General features: G+C 48.1%; 1 protein-coding gene across 3 annotated transcripts in view; it reads right to left on the reverse strand.

The window, feature by feature from the left end:
- LOC118087502 (retroviral integration site protein Fli-1 homolog) overlaps positions 1–21,158 on the reverse strand; it is a 37,909-nt gene extending 16,751 nt beyond the window's left edge. For all 3 annotated transcript variants that reach the window (XM_035120207.3, XM_035120205.3, XM_035120204.3), the window contains exon 1: positions 21,010–21,158. In XM_035120207.3, the coding sequence (XP_034976098.2) occupies positions 21,010–21,027 (18 nt within the window). In that variant the 5' untranslated portion in view covers positions 21,028–21,158. The remainder of the gene's footprint in view (positions 1–21,009) is intronic.
- Positions 21,159–21,562: the final 404 nt, after the last annotated feature.

Genomic DNA, 21,562 nt, shown 5'->3' on the forward strand with positions numbered 1-21,562 from the left:
AATGTTAGGTTTCCAAAGAATTTGCCATCCCTCCCCTTTTCTGGGAATGAAAGAATGTCGGTGCCAGAGGCAGAAAAATCTAAATGCTATTGGTTAATAGAAAGGATAATAATAAGCTAAATAGGATGAACAAATTCAGTGCTCCCCAAAAGTACTGCGGGATTTGCAGCAGGGAGGACAAGGTTCCTGCCCCAGGAATTTCAGCACATATTGAAATCCTTTCTATGTGACTGTTCAAGGCACAGGAGCCCTGTTTTCTTTTGCATTTGGCCACCCCAATTTGCAGCCTGAGCTAAGTCGCTTCACTGGGCTGGTCCTAGAAGGAATGGAAACTGAGTACAGAGAGAGCTGGGATTATGCAGGACTGAAACCAAAACATCAAACACTTCTGTCTCTGAAGTCCCAGTGGGCAAGCATAGGAAACGCCTGATCCTGAGTCAGACCAATGGTCCATCTAGCTCAGAATTGTCTACACGGACAGCAGCTCTGCAGGATTTCAGACTGGGGTTATTCCCAGCCCTACCTGGGCACGCCAGGGTTGAGCCTGCCTGGGACCTTTTGCAAAGCAGATGCTCTAAATATGGCCCAGGTTGGTGGGGCTCCCTCCATGTATGCTGTTAGGGAAAATAGCTGTGCAAATATGTGTGCATTGGGAGAAACTTGCACTAATCATCTGCTTGCAATTTTTTCCAAGAAGAGATTTGGAAACTCATACAGAAATGTGGCAAAACGAACCTAAACCTGGGAAGATAAGAAAGTGCAGTTGACAAATTGAACCCACCCTAGTACAGAGAGGGCGGGTTGTGTGCACCACAGAGCTCGGTCCTCCAGAACTTTGGTGCCCACCGCTCCAGTATCTGCTGCTTTACCCTGCCTAATTATTGGGTCGGCTCCGTACGACGGGTTCTGGTTTTAAAAATGCAGGTGGGGAAGTCAACGGCTGAGCTTTCCCAGGACTGCACAGTGAGGTTTCCACAAATCCCGGCCCTATCTCGACAATGGAATTCCTGGGCGATGACGCACCCCCAGCTCAGGAAACCGAGGGAGGAGGTTGCTCGCAATCAGCGCTGGAGCTCTTAAGTCCAGTCACGAAAGAAAACCAGCTCCCTTGGGGCTCCTGAGTCACTCTAAACAGCCCGTGTGGTTCAATGGACAGAGCAATCGTAGAATTGTACAGATGGAAGGGACCCCCAAGGCAGTGGCATAGCAAGGTCAGGTGGTACCCAGTGTGGAAATTTTCTTGTCACCTCCCCCCCCCACACATTGAAATTTATTACTGTATTATTATTTTTGCCTCCTGCAAAAATTATTTGACTTTATTTGATATTTTTTGGGGGAGATAGAATTGTTGAGCTTTTTTGCGGAGATTGCGTGCCTTGTGGCGAGGAGTCTGCCTGCTGCCCTACAGCTGAGGGGGAGCTGGCAGGTGGACTGTTTTGGCAGTGGGAAACCAGCGCACGCCAGAGCCACACAGTCTCTCATAGACGCTGAATGCCACACAGCATTTTGTCACCCCCCTCAGAGGTGACACCCAGGGCAGACCGCACCCACCTTGCTCCGCCCCTGCCCCAAGGACCATCTCTTCCAACCCGCTGCAATGCGGGAATCCCAACTACAGATTCCATGACAGGTGGCCATCCCACAATATAATGAATATCCGATCCTACATAAATTGACCCTGTCATGTGCAAGAGAACAAGGAGGTAAAATTCCGGCGGGTGTGACTTCAAGCTTCAGGATGGGGTTAGTGTTTTTGAATGCTCTCCCATGCAAAAAGAAAAAAAGAAAACGAAAAGGTAAACTAATAACTCCTGCCTGCTGTTGGGGAAAACAGGAGGTGGGGAGCATGTTCAGGAGAAAGGTTTAAGCTCAGCTATCTTCCTGCTATACTAAACTTTTGCTTGCAGGGAGATTAAAAAAGCCAAAACTAAAAGAATGGGAACATTAAAATACGCCATTCCCCTCCTGCAGAATAGTACAGGCCAGGCCTCATAGACTCGAAATTTGTCTTGCAGGAGAGTTTGCATGATGCGCCTGTTTCCCAACACCCAGCGCCGGGTGCTGCTGCACCAAAGACTTCATGCACCAAAAGCAGAAGTCTTTGGGGGTGCTGAACAGACATTTCTGCAGGCACCGCTGGTGGGGAGATGGTATCATCCAAAGCAGGGGGAAGAGAGCTGTGTGGTTTGCTTCTCTCCCAGCTCCTCCAGCAAGCACATGCTTGCTGCCTCAAGCCCACAGAGCAAAGCTGCTGAGGCCTGGCAGATAAAATCACTTATACTAGGGGGTGGGGGGCGCTGCAACAAAATATTGCAGTGAAGAAAGCTCCTCTTCAGCATTTTAGCCAGCCAGCCAGGTGGCCAGGCCTTTTCACAGCACACTCCATTCTGTCCCCAATACGTAGTCAGGTAGCATTTCATCCCCACTGAACTTGCTCAGTTCTCCATCGGTAGAGCATGAGACTCTTCATCTCGGGGTTGTGGGTTCAAGTCCTACATTGGACAAAAGATTCCTGCATTGCAGGAGGTTGGACTAGATGACCCTTCCAACTCTGCAATTCTATGATTATATGGTACAATTTAGTCACTCAAAATGTGAAATAACAGTCCATTGAAACTGAGCCTCAAAACCACTGTTTCTAGTTGTTTTTAATTTGGTTAAAACTTGGGTTAATAAGGAATCCTGGTTCATATTAATCATGGTTAACAAAGCTCCTACTACTAACATACAGTGCTGGAGCTGAAATGTCCACCTTTATACACAAGGTGTATAATGTTTTTGTTTTCTCTTTCTTTTTAAATTGCTTTTGTTTTTTTATCTATGTCATTTTAAATTGTGATTGATATTAACGCTGTATTCTTAGTTTTAGATTTTATGATTTATGTGGAAATTGTTTTCCATTTGGTTGTGTACTTTTTGATACGTTTATTGTTTATGACTTCTGTTGTGTTGGTAATTGTGTAGATCTTGTCATGTTGTAAGCCGCCTTGAGCATTGTTTTAACTATGGAAAGGCGGCATACAAATAAAATCATGATGAAGGTGATGATTCTGTGATCCCCACATACTATACTCAGAGAAATCGCTGGGCTACTAGGGTGACTTAGGCCTCATTCTGACATAACCCCCAGCTTGAAGTCACAATCAAAGTGAACCTGTGAAGGAAACACGGGTTGCCTCCCAACTCACAGCATCCTTAACAAACTAGAGTTCCTTGGATGCTTTGGGGGAAGACAGTTTGAAGTGCTGTGATACCGCTCTACGTTCCGTTCCTATGAAATGAAAATTGTAATACAATAAAACGCAATTCAAAAAATAAAAGAAGCAATAAAGATACAATTTAAAATTCTATTGCATCTAGCATGGCATATTACATTTGCTGCAGCAGGCAGAAAAATCATTAAACCCATGGGAGCAAAGAAACAAAGACAGCCAGAGGACTGACAGCCTTCATAGATGATGATGATGATGATGATGATGATGATAATGATGGTGGTGGTGGTGGTGCTGTATTATTTCTACACCGCCCATCTGCCTGGGTTGCCCCAGCAACTCTGGGCAGCTTTCAACATAATAAAAGCATAGCAAAACATCAAACATTTAAAACTTCCCAGTATAGGGCTGCCTAGGGAATGACCAGCGTCTCTTGGAAAATAAACACTGACAATCAGTAGCCTGTTAACTCTAGATGGGTCAGAATATTTCTCTTGGTGTGTCTTTCTCCTGTTACATTTGAAGAAAGGACGGGCGTCCTTGAGCAGAAAATTCAGTAAAACAAACTTTAACATGTTCACACAGAAATTCCCATCAATATGGGCAGCGAATTTCAGACAAGGAGACTATAAGAATACTCAGATGAGAATGAGGCAGAGGTTTTGAACAATTTTGGGGTAGTCCAGCAAGAGGTATTGTTATGTACTAAGGCCGGCCCCATTCACCCTCCGGGACTTCCAGAAACGTAAGGTCCCTACAATGGGGGTGGGGACCTTCAGGGTGCAATATCGAGGGCGAAAGCAACAATTGGACTTGCTGGTAGTTAAGGGCCCCTATGTTAGCTTACTGGGACTGGCATGGTTTGGACCTCTGGGGCTAGCCGTTACCGGGGTGAACCGCACTAGCTTACAAGTGGACGTGGACGCCATATGCAAAGAGTTTCCAGGGGTTTTCGATGGGGCATTGGGACGATATACAGGACCCCCCATTGCCCTACAGCTAGACCCCGCTGTACGACCCATCAGGCACAAGGCCCGCCGGGTCCCGTTCGCCCTGAAACCCCGCATAGACGAGGAATTGGACCGGCTCGTGGAGCAAGGAGTGCTGGAGCCGGTGCCCAACGCCCCCTGGGAAACTCCAATTGTCACACCCGTCAAGCCTAACGGTTCGGTCCGCATCTGTGCAGACTACAAATGCACTATAAACAAGGCTCTCACGGCCCATGCATACCCAGTGCCAGTGGTCAGCCATGTCCTCGCCACCCTGGCTGGGTCAAAAATCTTTGGCAAACTGGACTTGGCCCAAGCGTATCAACAGTTGCCTGTGGACGAAGCTACAGCAGAGGCTCAGACGATTGTGACGCACAGAGGGGCATTCAGAGTAAAGCGGCTGCAATTTGGCGTTAGCGTGGCACCAGGCATATTCCAGAATCTAATGGACTCTCTCCTTAAAGGGATTCCTGGCGTCACCCCCTTCTTCGATGATGTACTGATCGCCGGGCCCACACCAGAGGAATTTGAGGACCGCCTCCGCTCCGTCCTGCACCGTTTCCAGACGGCGGGCCTCAAGGTGAAGCGGGAAAAGTGTTTACTGGGAGTGCCGCAGGTGGACTTTCTGGGATTTAAGGTGGACGCAGAAGGGGTCCATCCAACCGGTGACAAGGTACGGGCCATTTGTGAGGCCCCAGCGCCCAAGAGCAAGCCCGAACTTCAGTCATTCTTGGGACTATTGAACTTTTACCATGCCTTCCTTCCCCATAAGGCAGCGGTAGCGGAGCCCCTACACAGACTCCTAGATAAAAGGGCCCCTTGGGTGTGGGGCCAGCGACAAAGGGCCGCATTCCAGGCAGTCAAGGACTTGCTCGTCTCAAACTCGGTCTTGGCACACTTCGACGAGAGGCTGCCAGTGGTGCTGGCATGCGACGCCTCTCCCTATGGCATCGGCGCTGTCCTGGGACACCAACTCCCGGATGGAAGAGAGGTGCCGGTGGCATACTTCTCCCAGACGCTTGCTGCAGCCGAACGAAACTACTCACAGATTGACAAGGAGGGTCTGGCAATCGTGAAGGGCGTAAAAAAATTCCATGATTTCTTGTACGGGCGGCCCTTTACCATAGTGACTGACCACAAGCCGTTGCTTGGCCTGTTTGCCCCCGAGAAGCAGACCCCCCAAGTGTTGTCTCCACGTGTCCTCAGGTGGTCAATTTTCCTTGCCGGCTACCAGTATGCACTAATCCACCGCCCTGGGAAGGCGATGGGCCACGCAGACGCACTCAGCAGGTTACCACTACCAGAAACAGGCCCCGACCCAGCGCCTGCGCAAGAGGTTATGACCCTGGAGCTGCTTCCCGACCGACCCATTCAGGCACAAGAAGTTGCGCACCATTCCACAAAAGATAGGGTCATCTCCCGGGTCCTGGACTGGGTGTGGCGAGGATGGCCCAGCAGCAGCCCCGGGCCAGAATTTGCTGGCTACACAAACCGCAAACATGAACTGTCGGCCCACAAGGGGTGCCTGTTATGGGGAAGCAGGGTTGTTGTTCCCCAGCCCCTCCGCAAAAGGGTCCTCACAGCCCTACACGAGACACACCCAGGGGTAGTGAGGATGAAGGCCCTTGCCAGGAGTTATGTGTGGTGGCCGGGGATTGACAGAGAGATAGAGGCCTGGGTCCAACACTGCCAGACCTGCCAAGAATCCCGCCCGGATCCCCCAAGGGCCCCAGTCCAGCCCTGGGAGTCCGCCCGACATCCATGGTCACGCTTGCACGTGGACTTCGCTGGCCCCTTCCAGGGAAAAACATTCTTCATAGTGGTGGATTCCTACACCAAATGGCTGGAGGTCGCACTGGTACCGTCCACTTCTACGGCGGCAGCCATCCGGGTACTACGTAAGCTGTTTGCAACCCACAGGCTCCCTGACACCCTCGTCTCGGACAATGGAACCGCATTCACGTCAGAGGAGTTCCAGACCTTCACAGCGCAGAACGCCATCCGCCACATCCGCTCAGCACCATTCCACCCTGCCACCAATGGCCAAGCGGAGCGCATGGTGCGGACCACCAAGGACAGCCTCCGCCGCATAACACAAGGGGACTGGGAATACCGCCTTGCCGCATTTCTTCTAGCACAGCACAGCACCCCAAGCACAACGACGGGCCGGAGCCCAGCTGAACTACTCATGGGCCGGCGCCTTGCAACTAGACTGGACCGACTTCACCCCGACAGAGCTCAGGATGAGGTAGTGGTGGGGAAAGGCAGGAACCCCCGGACATTTGTGGCCCAGGACCCAGTGTATGCAAAGAATTTTGGGGCAGGCCCAGCATGGGTACCCGCCACAGTCACCAAGGTGACCGGTCCCGTGTCGTACGAGGTACTAACGGAAGGGGGGCAATGTTGGCGCCGCCACTGCGACCAGCTACGGCGACGATTCCCAGGAGGAACCCGGGAGGAGAGCGGGACAGAGGGGTCCCAAGGGGACAGCAGGGCAGTGAGGCCTGTAGAGCGAGAGGGGTGGGCAGGGGAAGCAGAAGCAGTAGGCACAGAGGGGCGCCCCGAGGCTGGAAGGACACCGGAACCAGAGTCACAACCTAGTGGTTCAGTGGCGCCAGACCAGACAGCCCCGGCACAGCCAGCAGCCTCGGAACACGAGCCAGAACCAGAACCCCTGACCAAGGAACACCCCAGGCCACAACGCACACGGAGGCGGCCAGCAGACCTTGGGGACTACGAATGCAACTTCCCGGGCAGGACTGGAACTTAGAGGGGAGGGGTGTTATGTACTGAGCTGAATCCTAGAACAATAGGATTCAGAATCAGCGGGAGCTACCCAATCCAACTCCAGGTGGAAGTGAATCCGCAACCTGATTGGCCTGCTGGAGCAGCCAATCAGGCGGCTGGCAGAAGTGAATCTGCTACCTGATTGGCCTGTAGGAGCAGCCAATCAGGCTGCAGGCAGAAGTCAATCCACAATATAATTGGCCCACAGGTGTAGCCCTGAAGTAGCCAATCACGCAAGGCCCATTGTGTAAATAATGTATATAAGCTGATGGTTTTGGGAAAAGAGCGATTCGTCTTCTCTTCTTCTCCTTGATGAATATGAGCTGAATAAAGAGCATGAAATTCACTCTCGACTCCGAGTATATTTCAGGTATATAACAGTGAGGAACAGAAAGTGAAAGGTGTTCACTGAGCATTAACTATGTAGGGTTGCCATAGGTCTGGAATTTCCTGGACATAGCCAGAAGACTGCAGTCGGAAGCAGTGTCCGGGCGGAAATCGCTAAAATGTTCAGGAAAACCGGGACATATGTCATCCCATGTCGGCAGTGTCGTTTTTGGCAATTTCCCTTTAAAATAGCACAAAAACTTCATTATTGTTTGTGTTTTTGCCAACAAAGCTCAACAACTTTGCCAATAAAAGTTTAACAACTTTTGTGTCTGGATTTTCACTTTTTGAAATATGGCAATCCTAATATACTAGGACTGTTACTGTTACTGTTGTTGTTGTTACACAGTGTCAAAAAAATTAAAATTAGGCTGCTATAAATCTTAACTGGAGCCATATTACACAACTTCTGAAATAATTATACTGGCTGCCTATTTACTTCTGAGCCCAGGGCAAGGTGCTGGCGCTTACCTTTAAAGCCCAAAACAGCTTAGCATAGAAGTACCTAAAAAAATGCTTCCTCCCGTCTCCACCTGCCTATGCATTAAAGATTTGTAGAGTCAAACACTGGTCCTGCTAGCTCAGTATTGTCTAACACAGCCTGGCAGCAGTTCTCTGGGGTTCCAGACAAGGGTCTTTCTCCCAGCCATAAGTGGAGATGTGGGGATTGAATCTGGGACCTCCTGCATGCCCAACAGATGCTCTACCACTGACCCTGTCCAGCTCCTCCTCCTCCCGAGTCTCAGTGTTGCCTTTGTATAACTCAGGAGGGAGGAGATGGGGCCAAAACTAGAAGTCCTTGGCTCTGCCTGCCGTTGGCTCTGGCTCCAAGTAGCGCTGTGGCTCACTGCCTTCTGCCCCATCAGTTGCAATGCTGTAGAAATTGGAGTTCTTGGTGCAATCAGGAAATCAAATGAAAAGGTTCCAAGAACTCGGGCCAGGAAGGAGATTAATTAAGAATTCTTCAAACTGTTTTATGCTTACGGTAATGAGACAAATTCCAGTTGAAATGATTTTCAAATCCAGGACAAGGCCCTGGAAATTACCTCCAGCCCGTTTTCAGCGGAAGAACAACGATAGACTTCTCCTCCAACAAGAATCTAAGTTTATTCATATCTTTAACACGTTACATCCCAGGGGTTTGAATAATAGTCTTGATTTTACAGCATTTTTATAATTAATCTTATGCCTGTAGTTAAACCATGATACTGTATCTTTAAATTGTCGCAGCACAATTCAGCATCTTTAGCTGTAGCACTGTTCCTTTAATTTTGCAGTAGACCACACCTTACTTTACATTTAAATGCTGCAAACAGATTGAGCAAGTTAGGCAAACACAACTGGTACACTTTGACCATGAAACTATGGGTAAGCTGTCTCTGTTATAAACTGTATAATTGCCTATGTACAATTTTCTATGTAGAGATGATAAAATGTATCACAATGATATAAGATATATGTCTAACGTAGGATCTTTTAACATATATTCCAGCTGATGAAGAATAAATGAAACAGGGCCTTGTCCTGGATTTGAAAATCAACTGGAATTTGTCTCATTAAGCATAAAACAGTTTGAAGAATTCCTAATTAATCTCCTTCCTGGCCCGAGTTCTTGGAACCTTTTCACTTGATTCCATCAGTTGCAATGGGCACCAGCCACCACAGCACAAGGACAAAAGACCTCCATCTTGTTGCCCACCCCCCACTCCCAGTGACCAGCACCCAGGGGCAAGCTGTCCTGCACAAACTGGGTGCATGAACAAAGAGATGGGCACAAGGAGAAGGCTGCTGCACCTTTAATTGACTAGCAGAGGGGATTTCAGCAGGTGTCTTGCAAACCATACCTGCTGTAATTAATTTTCTGTGCAATTAATTAAAGGGGCAGGAACCCTGCCCTCTTTGGCCCCGGGTCACCCAATGCAACCCTTTGCAGCACATTCTTTGGCTGTGAAACTGAGTTGTGGTGAGCCAGCTGCCATTCAGAGAAGTTTGGCTACTATTACTGACTGATACTGTCCTTCAGGAGCCCCTGATAAGCTTCTGTAGATCCCTAGGGCCCCCCTAAGCTAGGGTTCCGGTGAAAGAAACCAGCAGCTCCTCCTAACTAGGGATGATTTGGAAATTGTCCCCATCCCAATTTATTCCTGGGTTTTGGGGGTTCCAAACTGCCTGTTCTCAAATGCCTTCAATGATTAGTTGTTCCTTAACAACAACAACAAAAGCTTCAGTCATTGTACAGAGTACTGTTTGCTACAGCTTTCACTTCCTACAGTTTCCCATTGGCCATCTGCACTACCTCGGCTTTTTGTTTTTGCTATTTTAGCCATCTTGGTGTACTTCTGTGCACAATTGCATCAAGTTTCTTTCGGTGCTGAGTTTCGCAGATGCGTATCTTCACTGACTATCGTGGGTATGAATCAAACAGAGAAAGCAGACTGGGCGGGACCGCACATAAAGTTGCATGAAGACACAGGAGTGCCTGTGTGTTACCGAAACACTCTACAAAAATAATCTCACTACAGCTGTACATAGGGTGATCCTGTAAAGGTTGCTCTTTCATTCTTGTTTCGTCTTTTGCTTGCAGTATTTGATCCATGCAGACAGGCACTCTGGTGATCTAGAAGGGGGAACGAATTGGAGGAACTGACACAAACTGAGCATGACCTAGTTTCAGAAAAGAAGCTCCTCTGCAGTACTTCTAATAGTTGCGTAGAAGAGAGAATTTCATCAGATGTGCCTTGCCTGAAAATTTCAGCCACACCTGCTGACATTTTCTATTCTATGCAACTGTGCTTTCCTTTGCATCCATCCACCCTATTTCCAGGCCAGGAAGTATGATTTGTGATAAGGTAATTGGATGCAAAGGCAGGGAGGGACTCTTGCACCTTTAATAGTTATGTAGAAGAGATAGTTAAAGCTATGGTTTTCCCGGTAGTGATGTATGGAAGTGAGAGCTGGACCATAAAGAAGGCTGATTGCTGAAGAATTGATGCTTTTGAATTATGGTGCTTGAAGAGACTCTTGAGAGTCCCATGGACTGCAAGAAGATCAAACCTATCGATTCTGAAGGAAATCAGCCCTGAGTGCTCACTGGAAGGACAGATCCTGAAGCTGAGGCTCCAATACTTTGGCCACCTCATGAGAAGAGAAGACTCCCTGGAAAAGACCCTGATGTTGGGAAAGATGGAGGCACAAGGAGAAGGGGACGACAGAGGACGAGATGGTTGGACAGTGTTCTCGAAGCTACAAACATGAGTCTGACCAAACTGCGGGAGGCAGTGGAAGACAGGAGTGCCTGGCGTGCTCTGGTCCATGGGGTCAGGAAGAGTCGGGCACGACTAAACAACATCAAAGAAGAGATAAGCCCAGGACATACTATGCCTGCTGAACTCTCGTTTTTTTTTTACACAAATTAACAGTGCAGGTGTCCCTGTCCTCTTTTGCATTACCTTAGAATTTAATTTTAGAAACTCTTCTAGTTAAACTAGAATGCAGAAGGGGAGAAATGGAGGGCAGAATGTACAAGAAAAGCAATACAGGAATGGAATGGAGAATCTTCCCATGAAATGAAGAATCCTAGGTTATAATTGAAGACAAAAGCAAAATATATGCACACCATACGCTTGTTAATACATCAAGTGGCCAGTTTTGACCCAGACCCTTAAAAAATTCATTCTGCAACAATGAACTACCACCATTCAGTGTTTTATTTCCATGGTGCGCGAACGGCTTCACACACTCACTTCTACAAATCACAACCTCTGTTAAAAGCACTGGAGCAGGACGGACTGGTGTTTTTCCAGGCTACTGTCAATCATCCTGGCCTGGTTTGATGAGAAAATCAAGCAAGCTGACCATCAAAGACTTTTGTCCACTAGATAATTACACTGTGTGTCTGATTTCAACACAAAGAGACTTAAATAAATGGTAAAGGGAACAGAAGTAGATCAGGGCTGTGACATAGGAAAGGGGCTTTAATTTCCCGCTCTAATCCCAATGAAAATTGCCTCCCCCACCACCATGGTATTCAGATGCAAAAAAGGGACGGGTGCACTTTTAATAATTGTGTAGAGGATATAATTTTAGCAGGTGTAGCTTGCATGGCAGGCCACAGCAGCTGACACTCCCTCTTCTGCACAGCTGTTCAAGGTGCAAGACCTCTTTGTCACCTGTGCCTCCTTATACTGAGTGAGACGGCTGCTTAGGAAATCATTGTTTTGCTTGCCTCCCCCCCCCCCGTTTGATACGTGTAACTGTTTCTGTTCTGCTGCAGTTTGCCTTCTGCTAAAACCCACGTTATTCGTCTCACCGTCCTCTGTAGCAAAAGTATGTAAGTTCTGCAATTAATTACACAAATTACACTGTCATTATGTTATTCTACCTTGTTCATTTCAATGCATAGCTGCCAAGTTTTCCCTTTTCTCACGAGGAAGCCTATTCAGCATAAGGGAATTTCCCTTAAAAAAGGGGAGAACTTGGCAGCTATGTTTCAATGCAAAGGAAACACAATGTCAAATGGGAGGGGGGGGGGAATTCCTTCCAGTAGCACCTTAGAGACCAAGTTTGTCATTGGTATGAGCTTTCGTGTGCATGCACACTTCTTCAGATCCTGAAGAAGAAGTGTGAATTCTTCAGATACTGAAGAAGTGTGCATGGATACGAAAGCTCATACCAATGACAAACTTAGTTGGTCTCTAAGGTGCTACTGGAATGAATTTTTTTTACCGTATTTTGTTTTGACTATGTCAGACCAACACGGCTACTTACCTGTAACTAGAAAAAGGGGAGAAAGTAATCAGCTACATATTGTATGCAGACTGAAAGCAACCACTGTCTTAACCTGTTTGTAACCGCTTTAGTTGTTTTAACTGTTTTTAATTTGTGGGGGTTTTTTATTGCTGTCGTAGGTGTTGTTAGTTTCCACCAAGGGAAGGGAGTTTTGTCCGGGAGGAGAGGAACCCTTGGGTCTATGGCTGCTGTTGCTAAATGCCAGGTTGACTATGAGTAAGACCCCCCTCATCCATGATCTGATTATGGGTGAGGAGGCCAATCTGGTTTGTATCCCGGACACCTTGGTGGATGATGAACAGGGTGGAGCTGGTCTCACCCAGCTGTGCCCAGCTGGATACTCAGGGCAGCATCAGGGCAAACTTGAGGACCAGGAAAGGGGAGTTGCTGTGGTCTATATAATTTTTCTCCAGGTTTTTTTTCAGGGGGGTCTAGAGAGGGTGCACACTGGGCAATCAAACAGATTAGGGGTTCTCATGGTTTGCAGCCTGCCTCGCTGCGCTGCAGTCTTTTTGCCTGAGCTGACCGAGGAATCGGGGCCATCCAGCTCAATATTGTCTGCACTGGCAGCTCTCCAGGCCAGGGTTTGAGACCAAGATCTCTCCCATCCCTACCAGGAGAAGCTGGGGGATGAACCAGGGATATTCTGCCTGCAAAGCAAATGCTCTACCACTGAGCTAGGGCCTTTCCTCATATTGTATCTCTTTTTACAATTGCTGAAAGGAGTGCTATTGATTAGTCAGCTGCTTTTTGAAAGATAGTTAGTGTAAGATAAGGATCCTAACCCTGAAGAACTGATGAGCTAAGATTAGACGAAGGTTGCTAAAATGCAGCAAAAAAAAAAGGGGGGGGACACACACCATAGCTGCCAAGTTTTCCCTTTTCTCGCGAGGAAGCCTATTCAGCATAAGGGAAAATCCCTTAAAATAAGGGATAACTTGGCAGCTATGACACACACACACAGAGAGAGCAGAGCAACTAAAATGTTTAGAGACTGTGGACCAAACTTCTGCAGCCAGTGGAAGCTGGCCCACTAATGTAAATGGAGCAGTACCCCACCAAGCTCACTTTGCCCTCAGCCAAATCCCATATGTCTTGGACCACAAGCACACCATACATTTAAAGCACCACAATACCACTTTAAATAGCCATGGCTTCCCCCAAAGAACCATGGGAGCTGTAGTTTGTTAAGGGTGCTGAGAGTTGTTTAGGAAACTACAATTCCCTTCACAGAGCTACAGTTTCCAGACTGGTTTAACGATCAACCCCCTTTCCCAGGGAATTGTAGCTCTGTGAGAGGACTCAATGTCCCCTAGTGACTCTTCAGCATTCTTAACAAACTACAGTTCCCAGGAGTCTTTTGGGGGAAGCCATGACTTTAAAAGCATATGATGCTGTTTTAAATTTAGTGTCGCAAAAGTTTGGCACTGCCCCTACTCTCTGCCAAGCGGAAGCACAATTCCAGGGCAATCCAGGCAAACCCAGGGTTTGTGATGGTTTGGTGAATGGAAGACGCGGGAGAGACTGTCACAGCTTTAAGAAATGTGATTTATTCATGTATGTACACCTCCAGCCTGCATGGAGGGAGTCCAGATCTTACAGCAAGGTCATTTAAAAAAGGACTTGTTCCCCACAGGGGTGCAGCATCTCCCTTTGCCTGCCAAGTTGTTTCTCAGTCTTTTTTCTCCCTTCTTCTTTCCAGCACACCTTGTTAAAGACTTTATTTTCCTGTTACCCAGTTACCCTGGCAACCTTCTCTCTGCCCAGGCTCAAGACTCCTCTGAGATGCCCCATCAACACATACTGTATTGTCAAGTTAATGCCTCTATCCCAGGTGAGGCCCTGACTTTTGGAAAGACAGCTCCGTCTCTATTTTTCCATTGGCTTGCAATCTCCCCTTCAATAACCCAAGCAATCAAAATCCTACCATTTACCAACTTCTAGGGGGTCTCTAACAAGATAATGCAGATGGGGCCACAGTGTTGACTGAGGTAAAAAGCAAATGAAGAGGTGAAGTCTATGAGCCAAAGCAAAAGAAGTGGTCTTGCTGAACACTGTTGCGTCTGAGGTGGTGTTGCCATCAGCAAGGACCACCTTTGCCAACCTGGTTTACTGAGCATTCGCCCTGATCTGCTTACACAAATTCGAACAGTGCCCGCTCTCTCTTGAGCATTTGCTTGAATTTTTTTCCCACTGGGAGGTTATTTGTTTACATGGCGCTTCGACATCTTCCCATCCAATGATTGCTGTCCAATACTTTTTGCGCTTTTCCTTGTCACTTTCCCAAACCCCCCCAAAGTACAGCTTTTAAAAAAAGGGGGGGGTTGTGGTGCCAGAGCACTCTAACTCTCTGTAAATGAGCCAAAACTTCTGTTTAGCAATCAAATCCCTCTTGCACCATAGTGACAGTCCAGAGGCGAACTTGGGCTGCAAACTCCCATCAGCCCCAGCGGCTGAGGAGAGTTGTAGTCCAAAACATCCTGAAGGCTGAGAAAAGTTGCTTTAGTTTGTAGGCCACCATTTCTAAAGGGTGCTTCAGCGGGCAATAGGAGGAAACCATTGCGGCTGGCCCCTCCGTTGTCACAACAGCAGCTCAGCCACGGAGAGATTTGTACGGTTGCCGGGTTCAGGGAAGACGGAAGAAGGGCGTTGGTTGCTTAGCAACCTTTACATATTTATCCAATATCCTAGATCACAGGAGGGGAAACCTTATTCAGTCCATATTTCCTTGGGGGGGGCAACTTTTGGTGGAGGGAGAGGTGCCATGTGGCAGAGGTGGGCAGGGCCAGAGGGAAAAAAGGGCAAAGCAATTAACTTAAATATAATTTTTGTATGGTAAAGTAATTTCTACACCCGCACCCACTCGCTCAATCTTCCATCCAGGCAAGCAAGAGACATTGTCAGAGTTCAAGGACAAATTCCAGCCAGGCCAAAACACTCAAGGAGGCTGCAAGGCAAGGATGGTGAAGGCCTTGAGAGGGCGTATACCCTGAGGAGAGTCCCAAGGGCCAAACAGAGAGGTCGGGAGGGCCATCAGATGTCAAGGAAATAAGCAACTATCTGACTTTTAGAAGACTTCTGAAGGCAGCCCTGTATAGGGCATTTTTTAATGTTTGATGCTTTACTGTGCTTAATGTTTTTAATTTGTTGGAAGCCACCCAGAGTGGCTGCGGCAACCCAGTTAGATGGGTGGCTTATTTATTTAGCTCAGCTCCCAGGCCTGAGGTTCCCCACCCTGTCTTAGAACAAGCAACTTTTAATGGTTTTTAAAATTTTATCTGAGCCTGTCTCCCCACCCCACCCCTTCACGGCAAAAAGCATGAGTGGCAAATTGATTTTTCTCTCTTTGTTTAAATCTGATTTTTACATGGAAACAACAAGAACCCCAACCTGTCAAAACATCCAAACTCATGAAACCCCGGGCAAATCTTAGTGAAGCTGTAGTTTGCCAGAACTGATGGTGATTAATAGAAGCACAGTTGCAGAACAAAAAAACCAGACACAGTGGTACCTCTGGTTACGAACTTAATTCGTTCCGGAGGTCCGTTCTTAACCTGAAACTGTTCTTAACCTGAAGCACCACTTTAGCTAATGGGGCCTCCTGCTGCCGCCGCGCTGCCAGAGCACGATTTCTGTTCTCATCCTGAAGCAAAGTTCTTAACCTGAGATGCTATTTCTGGGTTAGCGGAGTCTGTAACCTGAAGCATTTGTAACCTGAAGCGTTTGTAACCTGAGGTACCACTGTAATATTGGGGGGCGGGGGCTAGATTTGCAGTGTCGGGCACCTGATGAGGACCATGTCCCAATATAGGCCCCCCTCCCAATCCCTGGAACGTCCTGCTGCTCTCAACGCTCACTGTTGCTGCACGTTTAGCTGTTCTCCAAGCGAGCCAGCAATGAGGGGGCAAAGAGGAGGTCGCCTCTCTGCATGCCTTGTGATTTCCCTTTTGGCCGGGGTGTGTGAACTGGGCTCAGAGGGAGAGACAAGGAGATGGCGGCTGCACTGCAGGAGGTTAGGGGGACATTGAGAGCATCTTGCCCAGGGGTCTTCCAAAACCTAGAACCAGCCCTGGAGGAGGTGGAGACTTGCAAGGTACGCCTGTGCAGGACTGGCGCCAAGGCTCAGCATGGGGGGGGCATCTGCCGGGGGCCCACAATCCCACAGGTGCCCCACAGAAAACAGCTCCCTGGACCTGATGTAACTAGGAGGTAGACTCACTGAGGGAGGCGTGCCCACGCAAGGCATGACCAAAAACTTGTAGGTGATGCTGCAAGTCTCTCTGTGTGTAAGACTAGGAAGACAGAAAGCTCCCTTGTATTGTGTCAGAACCATTGGTCCATCTCACTATTGTTGCACGAAAACCCCAATCTCCGAGTGGTCCGACATTCCAGGGGTCCCAGGACTGAGGCACTGCGGGGACCGTGGTGCCTTCAGGATATATGGTCTATTTACACATACAGCCTGAGATGGAAGGGTTCACACCATGGACACCCCAAAAGAGTCTTGCTTCTCCCACTGCCGCAGCCTTGGATTCAAACAGAAATCAAACATTGCTTATTCTTTCTACAGCGCGCTGCTTTACTTGTAGTTGACACCACAGCCCCCAGAACTCTATTTCAGACTCTAGCTTTTGTCTGTTGTTGTCTTGCACCAAGCCCCTTATCCGTTGTTCTCCTAATTGCCTATCACCTAGGCAATCACCTCAACACAGGAAACTAGCCTGGTTGATAAAACTTGCTGGATCCAGGGCAGGCGTTCAGAAAGCTAGAGAGGCTTGATTAGATTTTAACACTTGCTGGATCTAGGGCAATAGTTCCCAAACATGCCCCCCCCCCCCCGAGATCACTTGGAAATTGACGAGGATCTTCATGGGCCAGTTATGGTTTACCTGCCTGCTGTAGCAACTGTAATGTGCTGGAGTAAACGCTGTATGGTTTTTAATTGTATTTTTTACAGAGACACCACGGACTGCCTGAATAAAAGTTTGTGGGCTGCTGGACCACAGTTTGGGAACCCCTGATCTAGGCTTTAGAGGTTTCTGGCACCCTCGAACTCCTAACAGTGCTGTCAAAGTGTAGAAACAGCAAGCCTAGATTCTGCGCTGCACGAAAACCAGCATGTGTTGTTGAAACGTGAGGCAGTCTGGCTGATGTGGCTGTGATGATGGTGGCGATTGCGGGGCAGGCAGGGGGTGGGGTGGGGTGTAAGGGGGTGTGTGACAATCATGGTAGCTTGATGTTGCTGGTGGGACAGCTAACACAGGAAGCAAAGGCAGGAAGTCTGAGGCCGCAAAGCCGGAAGCCTCTGCTGTTGCTGATAAGGCCTGCCTGATGGGGACCCGAGGCCCAGAACTACCCTGCAAGCCAGGGGGGCTTTAAATAGCTCTCCTATCTTCTGTAATAAAGGATGGAGTTGGAGGGCAGGGGGGAGCGGTGGAGGCACAGCTTCCTGTTTGGCTACTGAAATCCTGAATATTGGAGGAGAGGGGGTGCTGTTACTCAGTTCTAGGCCTCCCTTCCCCCAGCTATTGTTTTCTCTTATATCGGGTAAATGTACACATGCTGAACCCGCTAGGATCCTTACCACATGAACAGCAACATGCTTTGACCCCCTCCTCTGACAGTGCCCCCCTCCCAAGATAACAGGTTGTGGGGGTTTTTTTTTGTTTTTTTTTAAAGATCCAACCTAGAATGATAAAAGAGAACCTTCCCACTCCAAATCAAGCATAGCATACGAGCTTGCTAAAGGTTGCCAACGGACCAGCATGAACTGGCAGTCTGTGGTACAGTTGAAATAAATTAAAATTGGGAACACTTGTCTGTCATACATTTAAAGCACATGGCTCTCACCCCCCCTCCCCCGGAACCCTGGGAAACGTAGTCTGTTTAGGGTGTAGTTTGTTAAGGCTGCTGGGAATTGTAGCTCTGTGAGGGGTAAGCTATTGTTCCCCAGGATTCTGTGAAGGGAGCAAAAGGCTTTAAATACACGGCAGGGATCCAATATTTCTTTGTTTCTTTCTGGGTAGCGAGAAGCAAAAGTGTGTGGAGGTGTGTAGCTCTATCCTTTATTTATCACCTCTGTTATAGGAGAAAGTGATCTAGACAGGCTTTGGTGTGTTATATACACCAGGTCGCACCCTAGCACTCATTCTTAATTAATATGGGACAACTGCCCTCCATCCTGGCTATAATGGTCCCCCTATAATGGTCCCTGCGAATTTTTAACAGCTGCATCACGGGCTTCATCCAATAAATGAAGCCTTTCCCTATCCCTCCATGTGAGAAGAAAGTTTCTCCTGTTGGATTTCTGCCCGACATACACCTGTTGAAGGCAGCCTGAGCACTCTAGCATGGGAAAGTGGTTAGAGTGTCACACTAAGAGCTGGAAGACCAGGGTTCAAATCCCTACCCAGCACACTGAGTGACCTGGGGCCAGTTGCTCTTTCTCAAGGTCTAACCTACCTCACAGGGTTCTTGTGAGCTTTAAATGGGGAACCACATACACCAACTTGAGCTATTTGATGGAAAGGTCATCATAAAATAAAGAAACCAGCCAAATATTAGTCTCCCAAAATCTCCCAAAATCTGGAAGAAAGCGAAGAGGGAGTAAAGCAAAGACATAGCAGCTTGACTAGTGAACCCACGGTTTAGCAGAGGTTTCAGTTTCTAGGTGATAGCTGTACAGGTGTCGCCATTTCTACCTGTGGGACCTCAAGGTGTTGCTGGACTACAACCCCCATCATCCCTGGCCCCGGGGCTGATGGGAGTTGGAGTCCATCAACTGTATGGAGAGCCACAGGTTTCCCACTGCTGGTTTAACTGAAGCTTGGCATAGGCAAATAAAGCATGCAGAATTTCCCCCATTGTTTTGTGTAGGTCAAGATGCTTCTAAAGACACAGGGGCAGAGTCAGTAAACGGGAAAACAAGTTGCCAGCTTGACCCATGAATCGTGCTCTTTACCAAATATGCTGGCCTACCACTAGGACTCTCCCTGAAAATGCTCCCTTGGCACCAGTGCTTATACTTTCCCCATTTGAAAACATTTCATATTTAATAGATGATCACTGAGAACTGGAGGCCATTCTTTCTCTGTGCCTCTAACACAGGCATCCCCAAACTGCGGCCCTCCAGATGTTTTGGCCTACAACTCCCATGATCCCTAGCTAACAGGACCAGTGGTCAGGGGTGATGGGAATTGTAGTCCAAAACATCTGGAGGGCCGAAGTTTGGGGATGCCTGCTCTAACAGCAGCTTGATCCGGAGACCTTAGCAGGTGAACATTTTAATTTCCTGCTTACTTCAGCCGATCAAGAAACAGGAGCAAGGAATTAGGTCCTCTTTTTTCCCTCCCTGGTCAAATAAAATTGTACCCTAAGCTTTAAAAAACGAAATAGATCCAAATTTTCAATGGCCACAGATTGCTTCCTAGGGAACTCTCATCAAACATCGCAAAGATAGTCGCCCTAGAAGAGTAGTGAGATACCGCTACTCAAGACATGTAAATTATCTTGCATTTCAAACTACAACAGTTTCAGAGGGCTCTAGGGAAAGATGCAAAATCAGCAACATTGGCTCCAGGGTTTTGTAAAGCAAGACATCAGGCTCAGCGGCCTCTTTAACCTGGAAGAGGCAGGGTGGTGGCGTACTAACCGAATATTTGCTGGAACTGCCTCATCAACATAAAGCCGTGAATAATGTCAAAGGGAAACTGCCGAGGCTGACCTTGTCAAGAGTCTGGGTACAAGCTCAGGAGGTGCCCAATCTTACTTCCACCCTGCCTAGTTCCAGCCCTAGCAAAAATGGCTCAGTGTTTCTTGTTTTTGAAAACTAGACCAGGCCAGTACTAATCTACAACCCAGCCCAAACACAGAATGTCCCCCCCACCAATAGAGACAGCAATGCCAAACCAAAAATGACTACAAATCTTTCAAGAGCTTCTGCTGGTTCATTTCTCTCTCTCCTCTTTTAAATGCATGCCTTTTGGGTGGTTGGAGAAACGCAAGCCATGCACATTCAGTCCGCAAACAATCTGAAAGGGTTCAAACCAAATCAAAAGATCCACCGGTTTTTGCCAAGAACACACCCATGGTGGACAAAGCACATCTTAATGCTACAGGGTTCTGAATCAAAGTGGATGCTTAGAGAAAGAATTCGCAAAGCCCGAAAAGCATCCATGGATCTGCATGAAGATGCGATTGAAAGGAAAATTTAAAAATTAAAAGATCACGGAGAAACGTAAAGTCGGGAAAGGCGAACCAGTGTACAAGCTGATAACCCCTGAAATGCAAAAGGAAAATTGAACTGACCTTTTATGAAGAGGAGTACCACCAGGTTTTTTTGGGGGGGGAGGCTGAAGCACCCCAAAACTTGGACTCCATCCCTGAAATTCTTGGAGTTTTGCAGGCCAGTATAGGCACCCCTGTAGGAATATCCTCTTCCTGCTGTCACTATGATGATATGGCGGGGAGGAATCTCTTTCTCCTCGCATGCCAGGTTTTTGTGGGGGGTCCCCCAATTTCACCCCCATCTTCTATCTCTCGGCTGGTCAGGCCGTGCAGTGGAAGGGAACTCTCCCATTCAGAGCTCAAGGCGTCTCTTGTGGTGGTTTGGTTTGGGTTTTTTAAAAGCTCAGAGACATCAACCGCCACGAAAGGGAAGGAAGAGGAAATTTTTTTGTACCAGAAGGAAAGAGCGGAGGGGGCCCCTGTTTCTGGAGCCGGGTGTGTATGAGAAAGAGAGAGAGAGAGGAACTGAACCAGAGACCAGCTTGGTGCAAGCCTGAGACGGAGAAGGGGGCCAGGGAGCCAGCTGCTGACGAAGATGGAAGAACATCTCCAGAACTTACCTTGATGGTGCAATCCATGGCACGCCTGCCTGTACCTGCTGCTTCCCGCCTAGAGTTCCATGGGCGCTTGGCTCAGTTGCATTGGCAGGGGTTGATCTTGCACAGGGGGCCGGATGAACAGGGCTCGGGTGTGTGTGTGTGTATGTGTGTGTGTCTAATTTTGGGAAGTGAAGTCACACAAGCCGCCAGGGCTGGTTTCCTATTGGTGTGACCAAGCTTGCAAGCTCTGAAACTTTTTTTTTTAATAGCATCAATTGGTTTGCGAGCCTTCTCTCTCTCTCTCTCTCTCTCTCTCTCTCTCTCTCTCTCTCTCTCTCTCTCTCTCTCTCTCTCTCTCTCTCTCCAACTTCAAATTGCAAAGCAGGACAAGAACTCAGGGTAAGAGAGGCAGAAAGAAATGGGAGGCACGCACACAACAGAGATCGTTGGTGGGGAAACATAGCATGCAAAGAGGAAAAGAAGACCTCGTTCTACAACAGGACTGCCGGATTTTCAGAAAGGCCGTTTAGATGATTATTTGTTTATTGCAAGAAGGACCAAGAGGGGAGCTCCC

The sequence above is a fragment of the Zootoca vivipara genome, chromosome 6 (assembly GCF_965207765.1).
Source record: "Zootoca vivipara chromosome 6, rZooViv2.hap1.1, whole genome shotgun sequence".
Lineage (NCBI taxonomy): Eukaryota > Metazoa > Chordata > Lepidosauria > Squamata > Lacertidae > Zootoca > Zootoca vivipara.